Source organism: Bemisia tabaci, chromosome 1, assembly GCF_918797505.1.
Source record: "Bemisia tabaci chromosome 1, PGI_BMITA_v3".
NCBI lineage: Eukaryota > Metazoa > Arthropoda > Insecta > Hemiptera > Aleyrodidae > Bemisia > Bemisia tabaci.
This window is the reverse complement of record NC_092793.1, coordinates 50,909,499-50,926,364: the sequence shown is the minus strand read 5'-3', so window position 1 is coordinate 50,926,364 and position 16,866 is coordinate 50,909,499. Positions and strand designations below refer to the sequence as shown.

The 16,866-nt window shown below is 37.6% G+C and overlaps 2 protein-coding genes across 2 annotated transcripts; both read left to right on the top strand.

Annotated features, from left to right (window-relative positions):
• The first annotated feature begins 2,870 nt into the window (after positions 1 to 2,870).
• Pfdn1 (prefoldin subunit 1) lies at positions 2,871 to 6,745 on the top strand. Its single transcript, XM_019049269.2, has 4 exons — positions 2,871 to 3,131; positions 3,913 to 4,035; positions 4,999 to 5,127; positions 5,648 to 6,745. The coding sequence occupies exons 1-4, from the start codon at positions 3,099 to 3,101 to the stop codon at positions 5,744 to 5,746; spliced, it is 384 nt and encodes a 127-aa protein (XP_018904814.2). The 5' UTR covers positions 2,871 to 3,098; the 3' UTR covers positions 5,747 to 6,745.
• A 2,073-nt stretch (positions 6,746 to 8,818) lies between these two features.
• Positions 8,819 to 16,635, top strand: EMC8-9 (ER membrane protein complex subunit 8/9). The gene is made up of 5 exons (XM_019049271.2): positions 8,819 to 9,182; positions 10,831 to 10,907; positions 11,342 to 11,411; positions 14,672 to 14,757; positions 15,429 to 16,635. The coding sequence occupies exons 1-5, from the start codon at positions 8,976 to 8,978 to the stop codon at positions 15,595 to 15,597; spliced, it is 609 nt and encodes a 202-aa protein (XP_018904816.1). The 5' UTR covers positions 8,819 to 8,975; the 3' UTR covers positions 15,598 to 16,635.
• Positions 16,636 to 16,866: the final 231 nt, after the last annotated feature.

Genomic DNA, 16,866 nt, shown 5'->3' with positions numbered 1-16,866 from the left:
CTTCACACGACAAGTGTGTAATTTTAAAAGTCAAAAATTAAAAAAAAAAAAAAAAAAAAAAAAAAAAAAAAAAAAAAAAAAAATTAGACGATACACGAGTTTCTCCGCCAGGGAGCTCTCCCTGCAAGAAATCGTTCACCACCCGCCCGCCGCGTTGGGAGAGCCGCGGCTCGCTGCCAGCGCGAAACGCGCACTGATGCCTACAAACCTAAAGTGCTACTTCACGCATTGCGCAATGCTTGAAGTATCCCTTTAGGTTTGTAGGCGTCAGTGCGCGTTTCGAGCTGGCAGCACGCCGCGCGCCGCGCCGCGCCTCAGCGAGCCATATACCTGCCCACAACTAATAGGTCAGAGTGTTAAAATGTAGGCAATTTGACATCAAATTCGAAATTAGCGACTCAAAAAACACCAGTCACGAAATTTCCGTGATCTCTCAGTCATTATCCGACTTATTTCTTCCTATTCTTGAGTATTGGACCATAGTGCGCCGCGAGCGGCGGCGCTCATGAAATTCTTTCCTGTGCTCAATCGCTAAGGCACAGGTGAACATTTCGTTAGAGGAGTCATTCTTTTCAATCCCTGCTCAACACGGCCGACGTCTCCGCGCGCAAGTTGAGGAGTGCACAAGGTCAATCGAGGCGGATATCTATCAACGCGAGAAAAATTTGAATATAAACACGCCAATTGTTATCAGATGTTTGAACAATCGTCCCGTCACATGTGTTTTGGTGGATTGGCGTCGGCTTTGTTGAATATTGCGTAGGATCCTTGTGAGCATCAGGGGTTGGATGGAATGACTCCGCTCTAACGAAATGTTCACCTGTGCCGTGGTACCGTTTTTGAAGCGGGGAGCTCGAAAAAACGCAAATTTCTCATGCAAATTGTGAACTTAGGAGTGCACGTTAGACTTTGCCGATGCGCTCATCGTGATTTTTGAACCAATTTTTAGGAGTTACAACTTTTATTTTCGCTCTAGCAAAAGTTTGCAGCAGGCCCATTAGAATGGCTTATTAGAAAGGCCCATTTGACATTTTTGCAGTCATGATTGCATAGCCTAAGTGCGCTCCAGCCAGATGTGTATTCAGCAAATGAGTAGTTTTTATAGCAGGATTGAAAACAAACAAATGGTAGGAAATAAAACATAATAATAGGAACTTTGCAAAACGATCATCCGGGTATCGGAACTTGGCTGTTTGGAAAACGCCTTCAAATGCGGCGTGATACCTCACGCATTCCGGAGAGTTCAAATAGTTGTATCATTGCGCCTTAGAAATGGGACGGAAGATTAGAATTAAAATTGCCTTCATGCAAGCTGGCCTTTTCGATTTCCGGTAACATTTTTGCAGTCATGAATGCATGGCTTAAGCGCGCTTCAGCTGGAATTGTATATGGCTAGTGGGAAATTTTTATAGAAGGATTATAAATGAACAAGTGGTTAGAAATGAAAAAAAAAAAAAATAATATGAACTATGAAAGACGATTACCCGGATATCGGAACTTTGCTGCTTTGAAAACGCCTTCAAATGCGGCGTGATACCTCACGCATTCCGGAGAGTTCAAATAGTTGTATCATTGCGCCTTAGAAATGCGATGCAAGATTGCAATCGAAATAGCCTTCATGCACGCTGGGCGTGTCGATTTCCTTTGACATATTTGCAGTCGTGAATGCATAGCTCAAGTGCGCTCCAGCCAGATGTGTATTCAGCAAATGAGTAGTTCTTAAAGGAGGATTGAAAACAAACAAATGGTAGGAAATAAAACATAATAATAGGAACTTTGCAAAACGATCATCCGGGTATCGGAACTTGCCTGTTTGGAAATCGCCTTCAAACGCGGCATGATAACTCACGCATTCCGGAGAGTTCAAATAGTTGTATCATTGCGCCTTAGAAATGCGACGGAAGATTACAATTATTGAACTTCTAACCCGGAGAACGAAGGCCGACCGGCCGCACCCAGGCCATGAAAATGGGGGAGGAATGGAGGACCCTGCAGCTGCGCTTATACGGATCCCATCCACTGCCGTTCTTGAAAGTCAAGAACTCAAAATTGCACTCTTTTTATCATTCATACTTTCACTTACTAAGATTTAATGATTAATTGCCTTGAAAACTTTCTTCTTGCAGGGAGAGTTACGAAAATTGCCTAACTTCAATAATTGCCTGAAACTGCAACACTTTAACGGCATTTGTTATCACCCGATCTTACCTAACCATCTTGGACTCGTTTTAATGGAAATTTTATGTACTTTAATTTAGAAAACATCTACTGTTGCCGTAATTTCCATAATATACGAGTTATTTCGGTTTGTTTGGCCGAAAAGCGCAAATTTCGGCCATTTTTTCAAGATGGCGGCTTTTGCTCGCCGCAAATCTGTTCGCAAATATGAAATTCGGATTCAGCGATGAAAATTACATAGGATTAGTATATCAGAAAGTTTCCTCAGAAGTTGTCTCTACTTAGCCCCTATGTGCTCTATTGACTGGAATACATGGGCCGCGGCCCATGTAGCCACCCCCTTAATCTGGCCCTGACCTTTTGACCATTACATGGAGGATGTGTGACTACATGGAAAAAAGTGATATCAGAAGATGTAGAACTAGAGTCCCTTTATAGTCCATTCCAGATTATAATCTTTGCAATTGGTGAAAATGTAATCTTTATTCCCGTTTGTGACACTGTGGAGGCCTAAAATACGGGAACCAATCAGAAATGGATTCAAATTGTCTTGACTCTCAGTATAAAGGGACTCTAGTAGAACGAAGGAAATTTAAAAATTCCCGCCATTTTTGAACAGCGCGTTTCCGGTTGGTGTTGGTCAAAGATTGGTTTCCGGTTATGGCTGTTTTACGAACAACAACAACAATCATCAACTGAACCTAACCTAAACATTTTAGTTTCAGGCCGAGTTCCCAACATGTTTCCAAATGTTAGCTTATTTCTAATTCATTAAAGTGCATTTGAAGTGTTTAATCTATTCTACAGCGTGATTCAATACTTTCTGTTTAAAATTCAAAAAGAACCCACATCATTCATTTTGTACTTCTCTCTTCATTTTCATTGAGTGTTGCTGTTATCAGAGGTCTCTCATTAGTAACATGTCGAAGTCAGTTGATCAAGAGTTAAAAAACGTAAGTATTTTTCAGCGTGAACATTGAACACAAGATTCGTTTTAAATTCACTATTGAGCTGCTGTTGCTTGTAAGAACATCAAGCAATGAGCTTGGAGGATAACCTAATTAACTCCCTACGATGATAATCGTCCTCCGGATTCTATGTTTAATTTTATCTTCTGTTTATGTTTTAATGAGCCCACAAAAGCTTTCATTTTTAAAGAATAATGCATGAATTGGCCCTGATCCCAGGTGGTCTGAGAACCAGGAAAATATGAAAAGGAGGAAGTAAGCATCTGCAAAGTATAGCTTATCCTGTCCTGAACTCCTGATCAGAACAAAATTACTGACCAACTGGTTACTGCCTGGCTGACTAGCTCGCCAACCTCGAGAGATCCGAGACTAAGTGAGCAGACCGGTGAGGATGGGATTTTTGGACATTCCTTCAACTCAATATTGTTAGGAAGGGAAGAAGGAAGGCTCAGCTTTAACTGCAGTGGTTAACAATGAGCTTGATCCTTTGACCTATTCAAAGTTTACGAAATCAGTAGCCCTGATTTGTCTATAGGTGGGTGCTGTGTTTTAAAGTGTACTTTTTTATTTTTACTTCATTTTTCCATGTAAGTATGTATGTATAAGCCACTTTTACGGCGCGCTAGGGCGCTCTGCGACGCCTAACTGCCCCAGGAATCTGTCATGGTAGAGATCCTCTGAAAGCTGGCATCTCACCATCTCTTCACGGATACCTCTATTTTTTTATCTATTTCTTTGAATGTAATTTTTTTTTTCATGTAAACAGGCTTTTCAGGAGCTCCAGCTTAAAATGATCGACACCAAGCAAAAATTGAAGCTTTCAGATGTCCAGATAGATTCTTTGAAAAGGACTAAAGTCCATTCTGAAATCACTCTAAAAGAAATAAAGGTTAGTAATGTGGTATTACTTGCATACATTAAAAGATACTTCTGATTTGTAAAGCATATAATCTTCATGGCCAGTCAAGGAACTCCTGCCTCCTTTACCGGGCAAAGAGGAATTGCTTCCTTTTGATTTGAGTCTTGCTTTCTTAGCGGCCGCAATTCCTCCCAAAACAACATTACCTATGTAATTGTATCGAAGCAAATAAATAGATTTATAGTGATGGTGCCTCAAATTTATTCTACAAGACATTGTGAAGTTGTTAATTAATTTTAAAAACATTGCTCTATCCTGCCAAGCGCATGAATTGCATAAAATCCCAATAAACAGTTTTCAAAAGAAATTGAGATTAGTAGCTCATAAAACCTTACTATAGGCTTCAATGGATTGAATATTAAAATTAGTTACAGGAATAGAATACACATACCTGCTTAGTGCTCTGCTAGTAGAATGCTGAAAGTTAAAAGTTAGGAGACGCAAAAAACCACAACTGAGTTTTCAAGAGAATTTCATTACTAATTTAAAATTCTCATTTTTCTCAGTTTACTAATACCTTTTTTCAATGAATTATCTAAGTATTTATTAAATTTTTTTGTCTATCAAAGCAAGCTCTCATTAGTTCCCTATTTTCTTAGCCGACATGCATGAAAGCTCTTTTGCAATCTCACTTGCTTATCACTGATATGCAACGTAATTGAAGTTTGTTTGCTAACTTATTATAATGCTCAACCTCATCGATGGATGTTAGGAGTAGTTGAAGTAAAGACACAACTGATCCGCTCTTTGAGTTTAGGAATAGGCTACAAAGTGGGCAATCACCCTTTCTATCCTGAAACTCATCAAAATCAAAACATGATTTTGATAGGAAGGCTGGAAGTTTGTTTAAAGTAATCTTGCTTCTTTTATTTTTTTCTTAAATTTTACATTTATCTGTCTAATATTTCTTATGCATTTATCTGTTTACAAAAGGCCTTGTCGGACAGTATAAAAACATACAAGAGCATTGGGCGCATGTTCCTCACCGCTGAAAAAGCTGAAGTTCTGAAAGATTTACAAAGTCAAATCAATATGTGCGATGAAAAGATAGAAAAATTAGAGGCAAGTATCCACTTAATTTTATTTCTTCCTCCCTATATTTTTTTCCATGGTTAGTTCAAACTTTAGAATTCAGTTGATGGTATTTCTATCAAATTCCCTCAGAAAAGTCTCTTCATTTTTCCAGCTTAAAAATTCAATAAAGTGTAAGAACAAGAGAAAATGCATAAAAATTTGATGCAACGTTCTAAAGTCTGAGAATAAAGCCTTCCTTTTCCTCCCTTCATCCCTCTTCCTTTTTACTATGCTCACAAGTATGACTTGCAATTCGGAATCTGAAAATCTGAACTTTCTGATTTTGTGTTAGAAACAGGAACCTCTTGGTTAATTTATTTCCATGTGAAAGTTCTCTCTCCTCTCTGACAAGAGGCATGAAACTGGCTGCCAAAACTTTATCTTTGAGAGATAAAGTATTTTGGGTACGGTGTAAAGGTGGAATAAAATGGAAAATTGTTTCAATATTTTTTAAAAAAATACTTGTTATGTTTGAAATCATTGTTTTTCTCCGTTTTTTCTGTTGCAGAGTGGGAAAAAATATCTTGAAAGAAGTTACAAAGATAGCGAAAACAATCTCCGAGAAATGGTCCAACAGCGGAGAGATGCAGTGCAGAAGGAAAGCTAATCATCTCATAATATTTCAGGAAGCTGCAAGAAAGTTATCTTCAATGCTACTAATAAACTAATTTTGGCTTAAGTTATTTTGAACGTGCCACAGCAGGAAATTTTTGCCATCATGCGAATTTGCTTCCATGAGTCTTCCTGAATCAGACTATTGACTTTCTAATTTTCATCCAGTGCTGTATGATATCCGTTTCTTGTATTATGGCAAACCTCGTTGATGTGAAATGTATAAAGTAAATTATAAGGATGGCTAAACTTTGAAACCACACTATCACAGTTCATGATGTTGCATTCGTCTCACCTCATGTCATACTTTGTTCGTTAGTTAGAAAAACAACATGATTTATTGTGATTTTTCTTCTCTGTTAGGAGATTATTCTGTGAACTGTTCAAGAATGAAATTGGCTCAGCTCACTATGAAAAAATAAAACAAGAGCAGAAGTTTGAAAACATTGCAATTGAGATATGTGGTTTCTGAGTAGGAACATCTATGAGAGTCGCACATGTTCAAAGCCAAAGTCGAAAGAAAGGAATAGGGATGTAAATTGATTTTCGGAACTGGTTGATAAGTAAACTAGAAACAAATATTAGAAGTTCATAACTTTTGGGAAACCACATACAATTTTTTTCAGCAATGTGCTTATTCAAATTCTGCAATTGTGCTCATCTTTTGCTACAACTTGGTCTGCGCAACAAAATTTTAATAAGTTCATTGGAGGAATCCTGTTTTTTTGTGGTTCCCTGGCAGTTAAAGTCCTTAACAACATTTGTTTTGTTGATTTAATTTTTTATGTAAGTCATGTAGAACACTTCTGGCCTGATACTTTATGGACCTTTCCTAGGAAACTAACTGACACAACTGTTTGATCCCCTGAATTCCCTTTTTTTTATTATTTTTACCAACGGCATAATTAAAGTCATGTCGTGTAATACACCCGAAAATCTGATTTATAACTGAAGAAATGGAAAATTAAAGAATAAGTTTTACAGCTAATTTCAATCATTTTTGTATCTTATTTCTCCCCAAAAAAATGTAACTTTGTCATATTTCTATGATGCTAAGGAGCAGAAAAATGGAAGAAAGAAACTGCATTCTCTATAGCCTTTAGTGATATTATATATAGTAGTATGAGCATGAGCAATGCAACAAAAATTAAACCCGTGAGAATTTGTCTGATATTATCAAATGATGAATATTCATTAATGTTGCAACTATAAACCTAGAGCTGCAGTAAAAGTTTAAAATTTTGAAAACCCATAATTTTGATCTAAATCGAACTTGGGCAAACATGTATCAAGAGCTAACTACCTCTTTTTCAGTTTGCACTATCTGAACTTGAATAGGTGAATGTCTTCACTAAGAAATGCGGTGTTATGCAATTGAGTGGAACAAGGAAAACGCTTTGAAGGGCACAAGTGATCAAAATTTTTGACGCCATCAATGCAGGTGGCAAAGAAATTGAGAAGATAATTCACAATGAATTGCTTTCCAGATGTTTTGACTCAAAACTGAGCCCAACGTACAGGGCTTCAGGATACAATGAGGTAATTAGAGTTGAAAATATTTTCTCTTCTATGATGTACTAATTTTGAAGAGTTTTCCATTGAAAACCTTCGATCGAAGAAAGAAATATGCTAGGGAGAGATTTAGATGCACTGCAGAGAACGTTGCTTTGGAATTTTATCAGAATTTAAAAAGTTCAAAAGTTTGTGAACATTGATTGTCAGTAATTGTGGTTGCGAAACCGACAATTTTTCAGTGAAAATTTTTAAAAATAAAAGGTAAGAAACTGATTGAAACCTTAAAGAATCCTTGTCTTACAGAAATTAAATGGAAGAGTTTGTCACTCTTGTAAATGTATTCAAGAACCTCTGTTAAGTTCTCCTAAATTTCTTAATAGAAGAAAGTTTTGTAGAAAAAATTTTTTACGTTTTGCCGGAATTCCTAAACCATCCATTAAAAAATGAACATCACTTTGTTTTTACATGGCGATTACAGGGTGTTGACAAGCCATACAATTGTAGGTATGCCATCCAGCATTGCCATGATTCAAATTTAGCCATATAACTATGAAAGTTGTACAAACAAAAGTATCATGATTACATAATCATATAATTTTACCCCATTAAAGGTGAGGAAATGTAGCAGTGCTACTCCATACTCAATGTAAACAGCACTCCATTTTTAACTCCTGTAAATTTTTATCTTTCACTTAAACTTTGTAAAATTGTATGCCTGCAAGCAGGGAGCAATAGCAAATGGGCACAGCATGATTACATTCCTCAAAATGTTCAAGAAATAAGTTAGTATGGGAAAGAAAGGATAAATTCTGGGGTTTTTTGTTTTGTTTTTTACACAGTTAGACATAAAAACCATTCAAGTGAGCACCCTGTCAGCAGGGAGACTGAGTTGCTATCTTATCAATTTATACTCATCTTTTCTTAAAGGTTATTAAGTTGCAGCCTGTAACAAACCTCATCTTCTCTAGATGTGGGAAGTCTGCTTTCTTACGAAAACTCTCCCATCCATTTTTTCTTGAATTACATTAAAAAAATTCTGAGCGTTTGGTGGATAGGTAATATAAATCTTACACACAGATACTAATATTTTTTCCTCGTCCCTCGTGGTAAAGGACCAGGCGATATGTGTGCGAGAGAAAATGCAAATGAAAGACAGGTATATGAGGTTTTTTTAATATTGTCTGCTGTATTCAGGATTTTTGTGTTGTATAATAAGGGAGAACAAGAGAATTATCCAGGTACTAAGTTCCTTTCATCCCCTAAGAAAATAAAAATCAGTCATAAATAACCTCGAGGCATGTAGGATTTTTTACGATCCAAATAATGAATGAAACAAAAAAAAAGTACTCGGAGGAGAAAAGCGATTCGTTCTCTAACTCTGATGTCAGTGCTGGATCTTAAATGTTCAAAGCGATCACGACTACGTAGTCGGACTAGCTCAAAGATGAGCGTCAAATTGAATTTCCCGCGGTGGATAATGGATATGCATACAGAGCCATCTATCGGATTTTCCCAATACTCTACCGCTCTCTAGAGGAAATCCTAACCTCTAAGAGCGTAATCAACATAATTAATTGTTTGTACCAAGTAGTGATAAGCACTTGTAATCAACTAATCCTGTTCGTCACATTTCAGCATATTTTTCGGGCTCTGGAGAACTTCCTTCGAAATTCGTGAAGAAAGCTCCTTTGAAAATTCATTCTGGGATCATGGGAGACGTCGAATTCACTCCCCGTGCCTTCAGTAAAGTGATCCTTCATGCAGCCAAGTATCCTCATTGTGCCGTGAATGGCTTATTGCTTGCTAAAGAAGTTAACGATTCCAAAAACTCCAAAAACTTGGTTTTTGTAGATGCTGTACCTTTATTTCACCTCTGCTTACAAGTCGCTCCAATGGCAGAAATTGCTTTAACTCAGGTAAATAGAATTCTTCGTTTTGATTTTTCAATTGGGTCTGATGGTTGTTTCAGGGGAAGCGATAAAGTGTTAACTGTTATGTTTAAGGCCTTGTCCACACGAGCGCAGTTCGCGGAACTTATTCCTCGAACTTGCTCAGTTCCCGGAACTTATTCCTTGAAACGAGGCATGCTGTCCACACGGGTTCGTCCGAACTGGAACCGGAACTTCAATAAAACTATACAATTATTGCAAAATAATAGATTATTATGACCGCCAAAGTAACAAAAATAAATGTCAAGATCATATGTAAAGGACGTGAAAAACAAAAACAAGCGAATTCACATCAAAAGAAACATATTTAGAAGCTCGGAGCATGGGGGAAATTCCAGGTTTTGGAGGAATAAGTTTCAGCTCAGCAAAAAACTTGTTCCGAGAAAAAGTTCCTCGAACTGAGTTCCGCGAACCGCGTTCGTGTGGACAAGGCCTTAGACTATGGTCATTGCGGCTCTGTATCCTAAAAATCCATTCGCATTTCATGATAAAGGACTTCTTGAAACAGTGGCCATATTTCACAAGAAGTCAGATGCTTTGAGCGGTGTTATCCTCTAACCGACGATGCGACATCGCGCACAGCGCACGATCAGTCTCCCATTTGAACTCATGTATTGCTTTGGACACTTCTTGAAGAGCAGTGCTGGCTGACTTTCGTTATATTTCATGTCATCAAATGGCAACCTGCGCAGAGCGGTGCCACATGATGTCTCTGAGCTAGTTTGGAAGAAAAAGCAGCTTTAGAGGATTGCCTCCTTAGATCAATTTTATCAGCCAATATTCTCTTGCTCTCAGAGTCCATGCCAAATAAGTATGCATACTTCTTGACTGAAAAAGGAGATTGTCTGACGTCCCTTTTACATGCACAGTAAATGGAAGAATCAAGGTGGCGAATCCTCTGTCGCAGTCTGAAAAGCATTTAAACTTATTTGGCGTGAACTCTAGAGCTCTAAATGAGAAAACCTCTAGGTGGCAAGCTCTTTCTTGCTGTTTTTCGAAGAACTGTGCCTTGTCTTTAGCATATCTGCAGGGTGGAAAATAATAGGTGGGTCATTCCATGAAAAATCACCCTGAGGTACTTGCTGGACCAACCCCAAAACCTCTCATAGTTTTTCCTCACATGTTTGCATACCAACTAAGGACGAAAATGGCTGTTTTAGATTTTTTATATCGTCTCCAAACCTGTAGCAGCTATTCAAAGTGGCTATTCCCAGGAAAACCAGTGTTGCGGGATATTGAAAATTTTCTTCCAGAGGAATCGAATAAGTTTTTGTGGCGGTCCCTCTTCTCCGCCAAAAATTGTGAGAAGTAAACTGGTATCTGTCACCAGTTAAATACTTTTTTCCAACACATCATGTAGCACTGGTTTTTTAACAAAAATTATTGTTCCGAAACTGTTGTTAAAATTTCCTCTAAAGCCATCATTAATTAAATACATTGTGACGTGGACTTTTAAGAAGAAACATTCCACTTTCCTTGTGTCTATTACCATGGCTCCAAGTTCAATGCATTTGCGTGATGAAGTAGGTAAGTATATTATCAGCAACTTATCTCTTGCTTATCCATTTAATTTTTCTCAGAAATTAACAATTTTTCCTTTCAATTCCTTTTGCAGGTAGATCAAATTGCATTGTCTCAAGGTCAAGTGATAGCTGGATATTATTTTGCCAACAAAAATTTTTCAGATAACAGGTAAGTTAAAAGTCAAACTATTTGATGTGTGCATAGGAGGAGAGGATTAAGGAATAAACTTACTTCAAGAGGTCAGCTAGGCTGATTATGGTCAAAGAAAACCAGAAAAAATTGAAGGATAAAAGTTGAATGACCCACAAGTTTAATTTGTAAGTTGTGTAGTTAGAAATAGCAAAGTTTTACATGCCATATTACACTATATATTTCAACTTGTCTCTCAGCTTTAATCAATGATCTTATAATTGTTAATTAAGATGTCTCGCAATTTTCTAAAGTTATTAATTTTTTTACCTTTCTTACTTTAAATGGAAATTGGTTTCGATAGGCTCCTATCTATTTTCTGGAGAAATGCTGTAGCATCAATCCCCTTCAGCATTGCAAATTTGTATTATTATCTTTCTTTTTTAAAGTATTGGTATTTGTTTTCCTTACAGCCCGGATGTTGTTGCCCGCCGCTTATCTGATAAAATTGCAGAAAATTACAGTTCAGCATGCTTAGTAGCTGTGAGTAGTTATTTTTCCTTCTTTCTTCTCATCTTGAACAAAAGATTAGCCAAATTTATTTTGAAATTCTTACAATAGATTTGAAACACTTTGATGGCTAAACTTGGAAACCACAAATCATTGTTTGTGATGGTTTGTTGCATCTTGGTTTGGTTACGATGTAGATTTTCCATCATCTTCCATTCTAAATTATCTTAATACCATGTATTATTATTATTTATTATTATCAGAAAACTGATCGATTGAATTATTCAAAAATGTTCGTAATTTGCCCTGTTTGAAAGATATTAAGTGAGAACTTTTAGTAGCGCAGTCAGTTTGTAACCCTCCGAAAAATAAAGTACCTCCCAAGTGCAGAAATTCCAAAGCTTTATAAACTTGATTTTCAGGTTTGGCCATCGAAATTCATGAAGCTTTGGTTAGAAAGAGTTTTTAATTTGTTTTAAAGATATATATTGACACATTCGGTAAAGATACCTAAAGTTAAGAAGCATGGTTGATCCATAATCTGTGTCCATTCTTGTTCCTAGTCTTCAGAATTAATGAGTTATATAGGTGTATTGGGATGTTACAAAACAGTTTCTTAAAATTTTTGAAAACATTTTTCCTTTTTTTGGGGGGGGGGGGGAGATTGTCAAAGCAGTACCTAAATTGTATGAACTCCAAACTTCCCTGCCTGACCTTGGGAAGCATATTTTTTAAGCTTGAAGCACTCTGGAACACTCAAAAAATCGTTGCACGCTTCCTGAATCCTATTGGGGTTCTGCGAATTGATAACTTGTTCAAATGGCGAATACCTCGAGAAGAACGATTGTGCTCTCAAAAAATCTTGGAATCTCCTCCAAACTCAAGGAAAGTTTTTTTAAGCCGACCCATTCAAAGCGGTCACTTTTTGGCTGAAGCAGGTCCAGTACCATGCTATGTATCGGTACACTACAAACCTAGCCACTGCTTTATCATTAATCGCTCATTGTTGGAAGCTTCCTTTAAAAGTAGGGTTCATTCTTTTACTTTGTAATTATCTAATGAAGGCTATAGACTTTTAAACGTCTGAGGATTCCATTTCTAAAGTTCATTTTTGTCAGTAAATCATCAGTTGCCTCGATATCTGCATTTGAAAAAGACTGCCAATTCCTAATGGAGAAACACATCAAGAGTGATGATGAAATCAAGTTTGTAATGTACCGTGACGCAGCAAGTGTACTGCACCCGTTCCCGCACAGACGTGATCGTTTTAAGAGTCCAGATTTTGGAAGGTTTTTTCTCAAATTAATTCTTAAGGGTTTGTATGTATAAAGTCGCTTTTATAGCGCTCTTTGGCGCTCTGCGACCCCTAGCCGCCAAAGTCCCCTATCCTCCCAAAGCCCTTCAGGGAGTTGACAAACCCTCATTTCTTCTAAAATCCCCTGTCGCCACCCTTTCACTGGGCGTCCCCTTCGTTTCCTTCCAGGAGGAACCCAATCAAGCAACTACTTTGGCAGCCTTTCGTCCGTCATTCTATTGACATGACCATACCAGACAAGCTGTCTGGTCATGACGTCGAATATGATGTCATTTTCGACTCCCATGATCTGACGCACTCTTTCATTGCGGACCCGATCTCTCCTAGAAATTCCAGCAGACCTCCTCCAGAAATCCATCTCCGTTGCTCTTAGCATCCCCTTTGTCCGCTCCTTCAGCTGCCAAACTTCACATCCATATGTAAGAATACTCTTGACTACATCGTCGTAAATTCTCCTCTTGTTCTCCTTGGAAATCCGAGGGTCCCAGAGGATTCCATTTAACATCGCTGTAGCCTTCCTTGCCAGGGTGTTTCTTTCCTTAATCGCTTGATCAGTTCTTCCATCCTGGGTCAACCGCACTCCCAAGTACTTATAGTGCTCGCAGCCTTTGATCTGCTGCCCATCCTCCAACTCAATGCTTTGCTGATCACCGCCAAAAGTCATCTTCTCAGATTTGGATATGCTGACTTCCAGACCCCACTTCCGATACTCTTCTACTAACTTGCGCATCATGTATTCCGCGTCGTCTTGATCTTGAGCAACCACCACCTGGTCATCAGCAAAGCACAGAGTGAACAGAGTTTCAAGATCACCCAAGGGGACACCCATACCAGAACATTTCTTTTTCCATTCTTTTAGCACGCACTCGAGATAAATTTTAAATAATGTTGGCGACAAACAACATCCCTGTTTTAAACCCTTAGTAACATAAAATCCCGCTGACAACCCCCCATGGCACTTAATTTTGGTAAAACTCCCTTTATAAAATCGCTTAACAGCGTCAATCAACCCCCCGTTAAAATTCGATTTTTCCAAGGCCTCCCAAAGTTTCACCAACGGCACACTGTCATACGCCTTCTGGAGATCCACAAAAATTAAATGCAGCTCCTGAGCTACGGCCATTTTCTTCTCAATGACCTGGACAATAACAAAGAGGTGATCTATCGTAGACCTGCCAGCTCGAAAACCAGCCTGCTCCTCTGCTTTGTGATCTTGCCATTCGTCCTCGATCTTCGCTTTCAGTATCTTCCCGTACACTTTGCTTATTGTCCCGGTCACTGAGAGCCCCCGGTAGTTGTTACAATCGTCCTTCCTTCCCTTCTTTTTGTAGATGGCCTTGATCCAGGACTCCTTCCACTCCCCTGGCACCTCGTCACCCCTAATGCATTGCTGCATCAGCTTTCTGAGGCACTCGAAGAGCTTAGAATAGAGCTCTCCGATATCACTTAAAAAACTGGAGGATCATTTTAAAGATCTTTTGACGGAAAGGCGCCCAGAGTTTCGAGACAGCAGCACGGACAACGGAAGAATGAACAACTTGGAGATTCACACTTGTGACATTATTAAAGCGGTCAAAGAGCTGCAAAATGGCAAAGCACCGGGTCCAGGTGGAATCCCTGTCGAGTTGGTTAAGAGCGGGACTTCTAAGCTCTTAAGGGTTTTCGGTGGTAAAAAAAACTCCAGGAAAGTTCCTGTGACATCAGGAGCCTTAATTCTTTCATGACAAGAAATAGAAAAAATTGTGCAACAAGCCCATTGACAAACTATTATGCAACACAAAGGTTTTTAATCTTCAGACCATGAGGTAAGCACTTGGTAAATTTTTTACCCTTTGAGAAGTAAATTAGATTTGAAGGTCATTAGACTGCTTCTAAGCAAAATGAAGGGTTATTCTCATTTTTTTATAGTCTATACTCTCATAAATGAGATCAGATTGTTTATCTTCGAATATTGACAACCTGACATTTTTGTTTTCAGGTAAATAACACAAAAATGACGCTAGACATGAAGGAATCGCCTTTGAGTGTAACACAGTTTTCTGGAAACAAATGGTCACCAGTCAGGTAAAGTAAATCTTTTTATTTCGTCATTAGACAATTACTTATTTTTTCAAGCTCGTCCAAGAATATTTTTTGAATTTTTGGCGACACTTTATGAATTAATAAACTGTTTTTAAAAATTTCTTGTGGTATATCAACAATAGTATTTCAGGTTAAGAGGAAACTCCATTTCCTGTGATACGGCAGCTGTTTATTTTCTCATGCAGTTATTTTAGCGAGAACTTTTGGAACATCCTGTTCATTCGTAGGACGCAAATAAGGAAGACAAAAGTAGCCAATGTAAAATTATGCTTTATAGATAATATTACAGTGCCATCATATGATGTAATGGTGCATCATTGCATGATTAAATGATTATGATGGTGCCTGGATTGTATAATTTTAAAAATTATCATACCATGTGGCACTCACTATCCATTCCTATGAAGTGGATTTTCAATCCTCGCTATGATTCTGGCTGACATCTTTGAAAGATCTTGCAACCTCCCAAGTTTTATATTCTTTTCGCTGAGCTGCTTGATCTTGTTACCTCTGTCTCCTCATCTTCTATTTTTTTTTAATTAGTTTTTTCTTGACAGTAATTTCTTCCCACGAGATACTGTCCATCCTTGCCTTATCCATTTTCCTTGCTTTTTTTTCCAGTAATACTTATAGTTAATTATGTCTTTCTGCAGCTCTCTTGTGCCTGACAGTATACTGAACGCAACTTCCATCATGCTTCAAGAAAGATGGCATGAGTTTGATCTGGTAGATTTTGATAATCATCTGGATGATATAGCTCTCGATTGGAAGAACTCAAAGCTGAATGAAGCGATAGACAAGCTTGTCGAAACTGGTTGTTAGGCCAAGTCTAACGCAAAATCAAATTTGTTAATCAGTATCATGTTCTTGAAAGTCTGTTCACACTTGTAACTGTGAGATTTAATGAATGCATAAGACTCTTCACTACCATTCAAAATGGTGACGTGTTCTATTTTTGGGAGCAGTTTTTTTGTATTTTAAACCTAAAAGACAAAAATGAAGTACATATTATTTCAAATGTAAAAACCAGTCTGTCATACCTACAAGGTATGAATTAAACATTTACTTATGTTATAAGTTTTTCTTTAGATGTCTCCTAATGAATCATGTTCAGAGCTATCTATTTGGGAATAAATTCCTCAGCAAGATATGAGGTGAAATGAACATTACCACAATTCAGTTTGACCAATGATATCTTGTAACTGAGGAAACAGCCCTGAGTGACTGAGCCATGAGAAATCTCAGAGAATAAATAAGCCACAGATAATCTATCTCATGAAAGATTACAAAATAAAAAGTATATATACACCTGAGACAGTTTTGTATCTTTTTTAAGGACATACTTTTTTTCGATGAAAGCCAAAGCCAATTTGTTCATGTTCATACTGGTCATTATACTCTTCAATGTGGATTAAATAAATAACGCACTGTAAGTTTTATAGGAAAGTGAATTTTTTTTGGTGTCGGTCTTTTCTTTGGATCTCCTTCCGCTGGCAACATTGTTATTATTTATGATGCTTCAGTGCATTCCCTGTCTGTATCAGATTTGACGCATAGCTGCCACCAAAGGAAGTTAAATGTCAACCATAAAGGAAATTTAGATTCTTTTGCTGTGGAAACCACGTCATTAGCAGTGGTAACCTTTAAAAAAACCACAAGTGCAAATGACATAATATACCCCTGTCAATTCTTGCGCTTAATATTTTAAATGACCACGAAATTTCCTCCAACGGTGGAATCAATATATAAATATGTACTACGTATGATATTAGTTTTTTTACGTATATGAATTTAAGTTTAGAAAAAGTAAAAGCTGCTACCTGTACAGTATTTGCAATAAAATGTTTTTATCGTTAAAAATGTCTCTTAAATGTTTTCTTTCATTCTCACACATGGCCAGTCTTCAGATGTAATTAGTGAAGTGACATTATTTTAAGGAAGATAATTAAGCTGTACAAAAAGATATTTGGTCCTTTTCCAGCAAGTATCACAAGCTTCCTTTACGCTAAGATGCTATATTGCGAGACGTCTCAACACTGTTTTCATTTTTATTTAAAACTTTTGCACCTTCTGTCATGAAAATTTCAGGGA

Coding starts and splice junctions, on each gene's coding strand:
- EMC8-9 (XM_019049271.2), top strand. CDS start 8,976: ATGGGAGACGTCGAATTCACTCCCCGTGCCTTCAGTAAAGTGATCCTT. Junction 10,908..11,341: donor AAAAATTTTTCAGATAACAG/GTAAGTTAAAAG, acceptor TTTTCCTTACAG/CCCGGATGTTGTTGCCCGCC. Junction 14,758..15,428: donor AACAAATGGTCACCAGTCAG/GTAAAGTAAATC, acceptor GTCTTTCTGCAG/CTCTCTTGTGCCTGACAGTA.
- Pfdn1 (XM_019049269.2), top strand. CDS start 3,099: ATGTCGAAGTCAGTTGATCAAGAGTTAAAAAAC. Junction 3,132..3,912: donor TTGATCAAGAGTTAAAAAAC/GTAAGTATTTTT, acceptor TCATGTAAACAG/GCTTTTCAGGAGCTCCAGCT. Junction 4,036..4,998: donor TCACTCTAAAAGAAATAAAG/GTTAGTAATGTG, acceptor TGTTTACAAAAG/GCCTTGTCGGACAGTATAAA.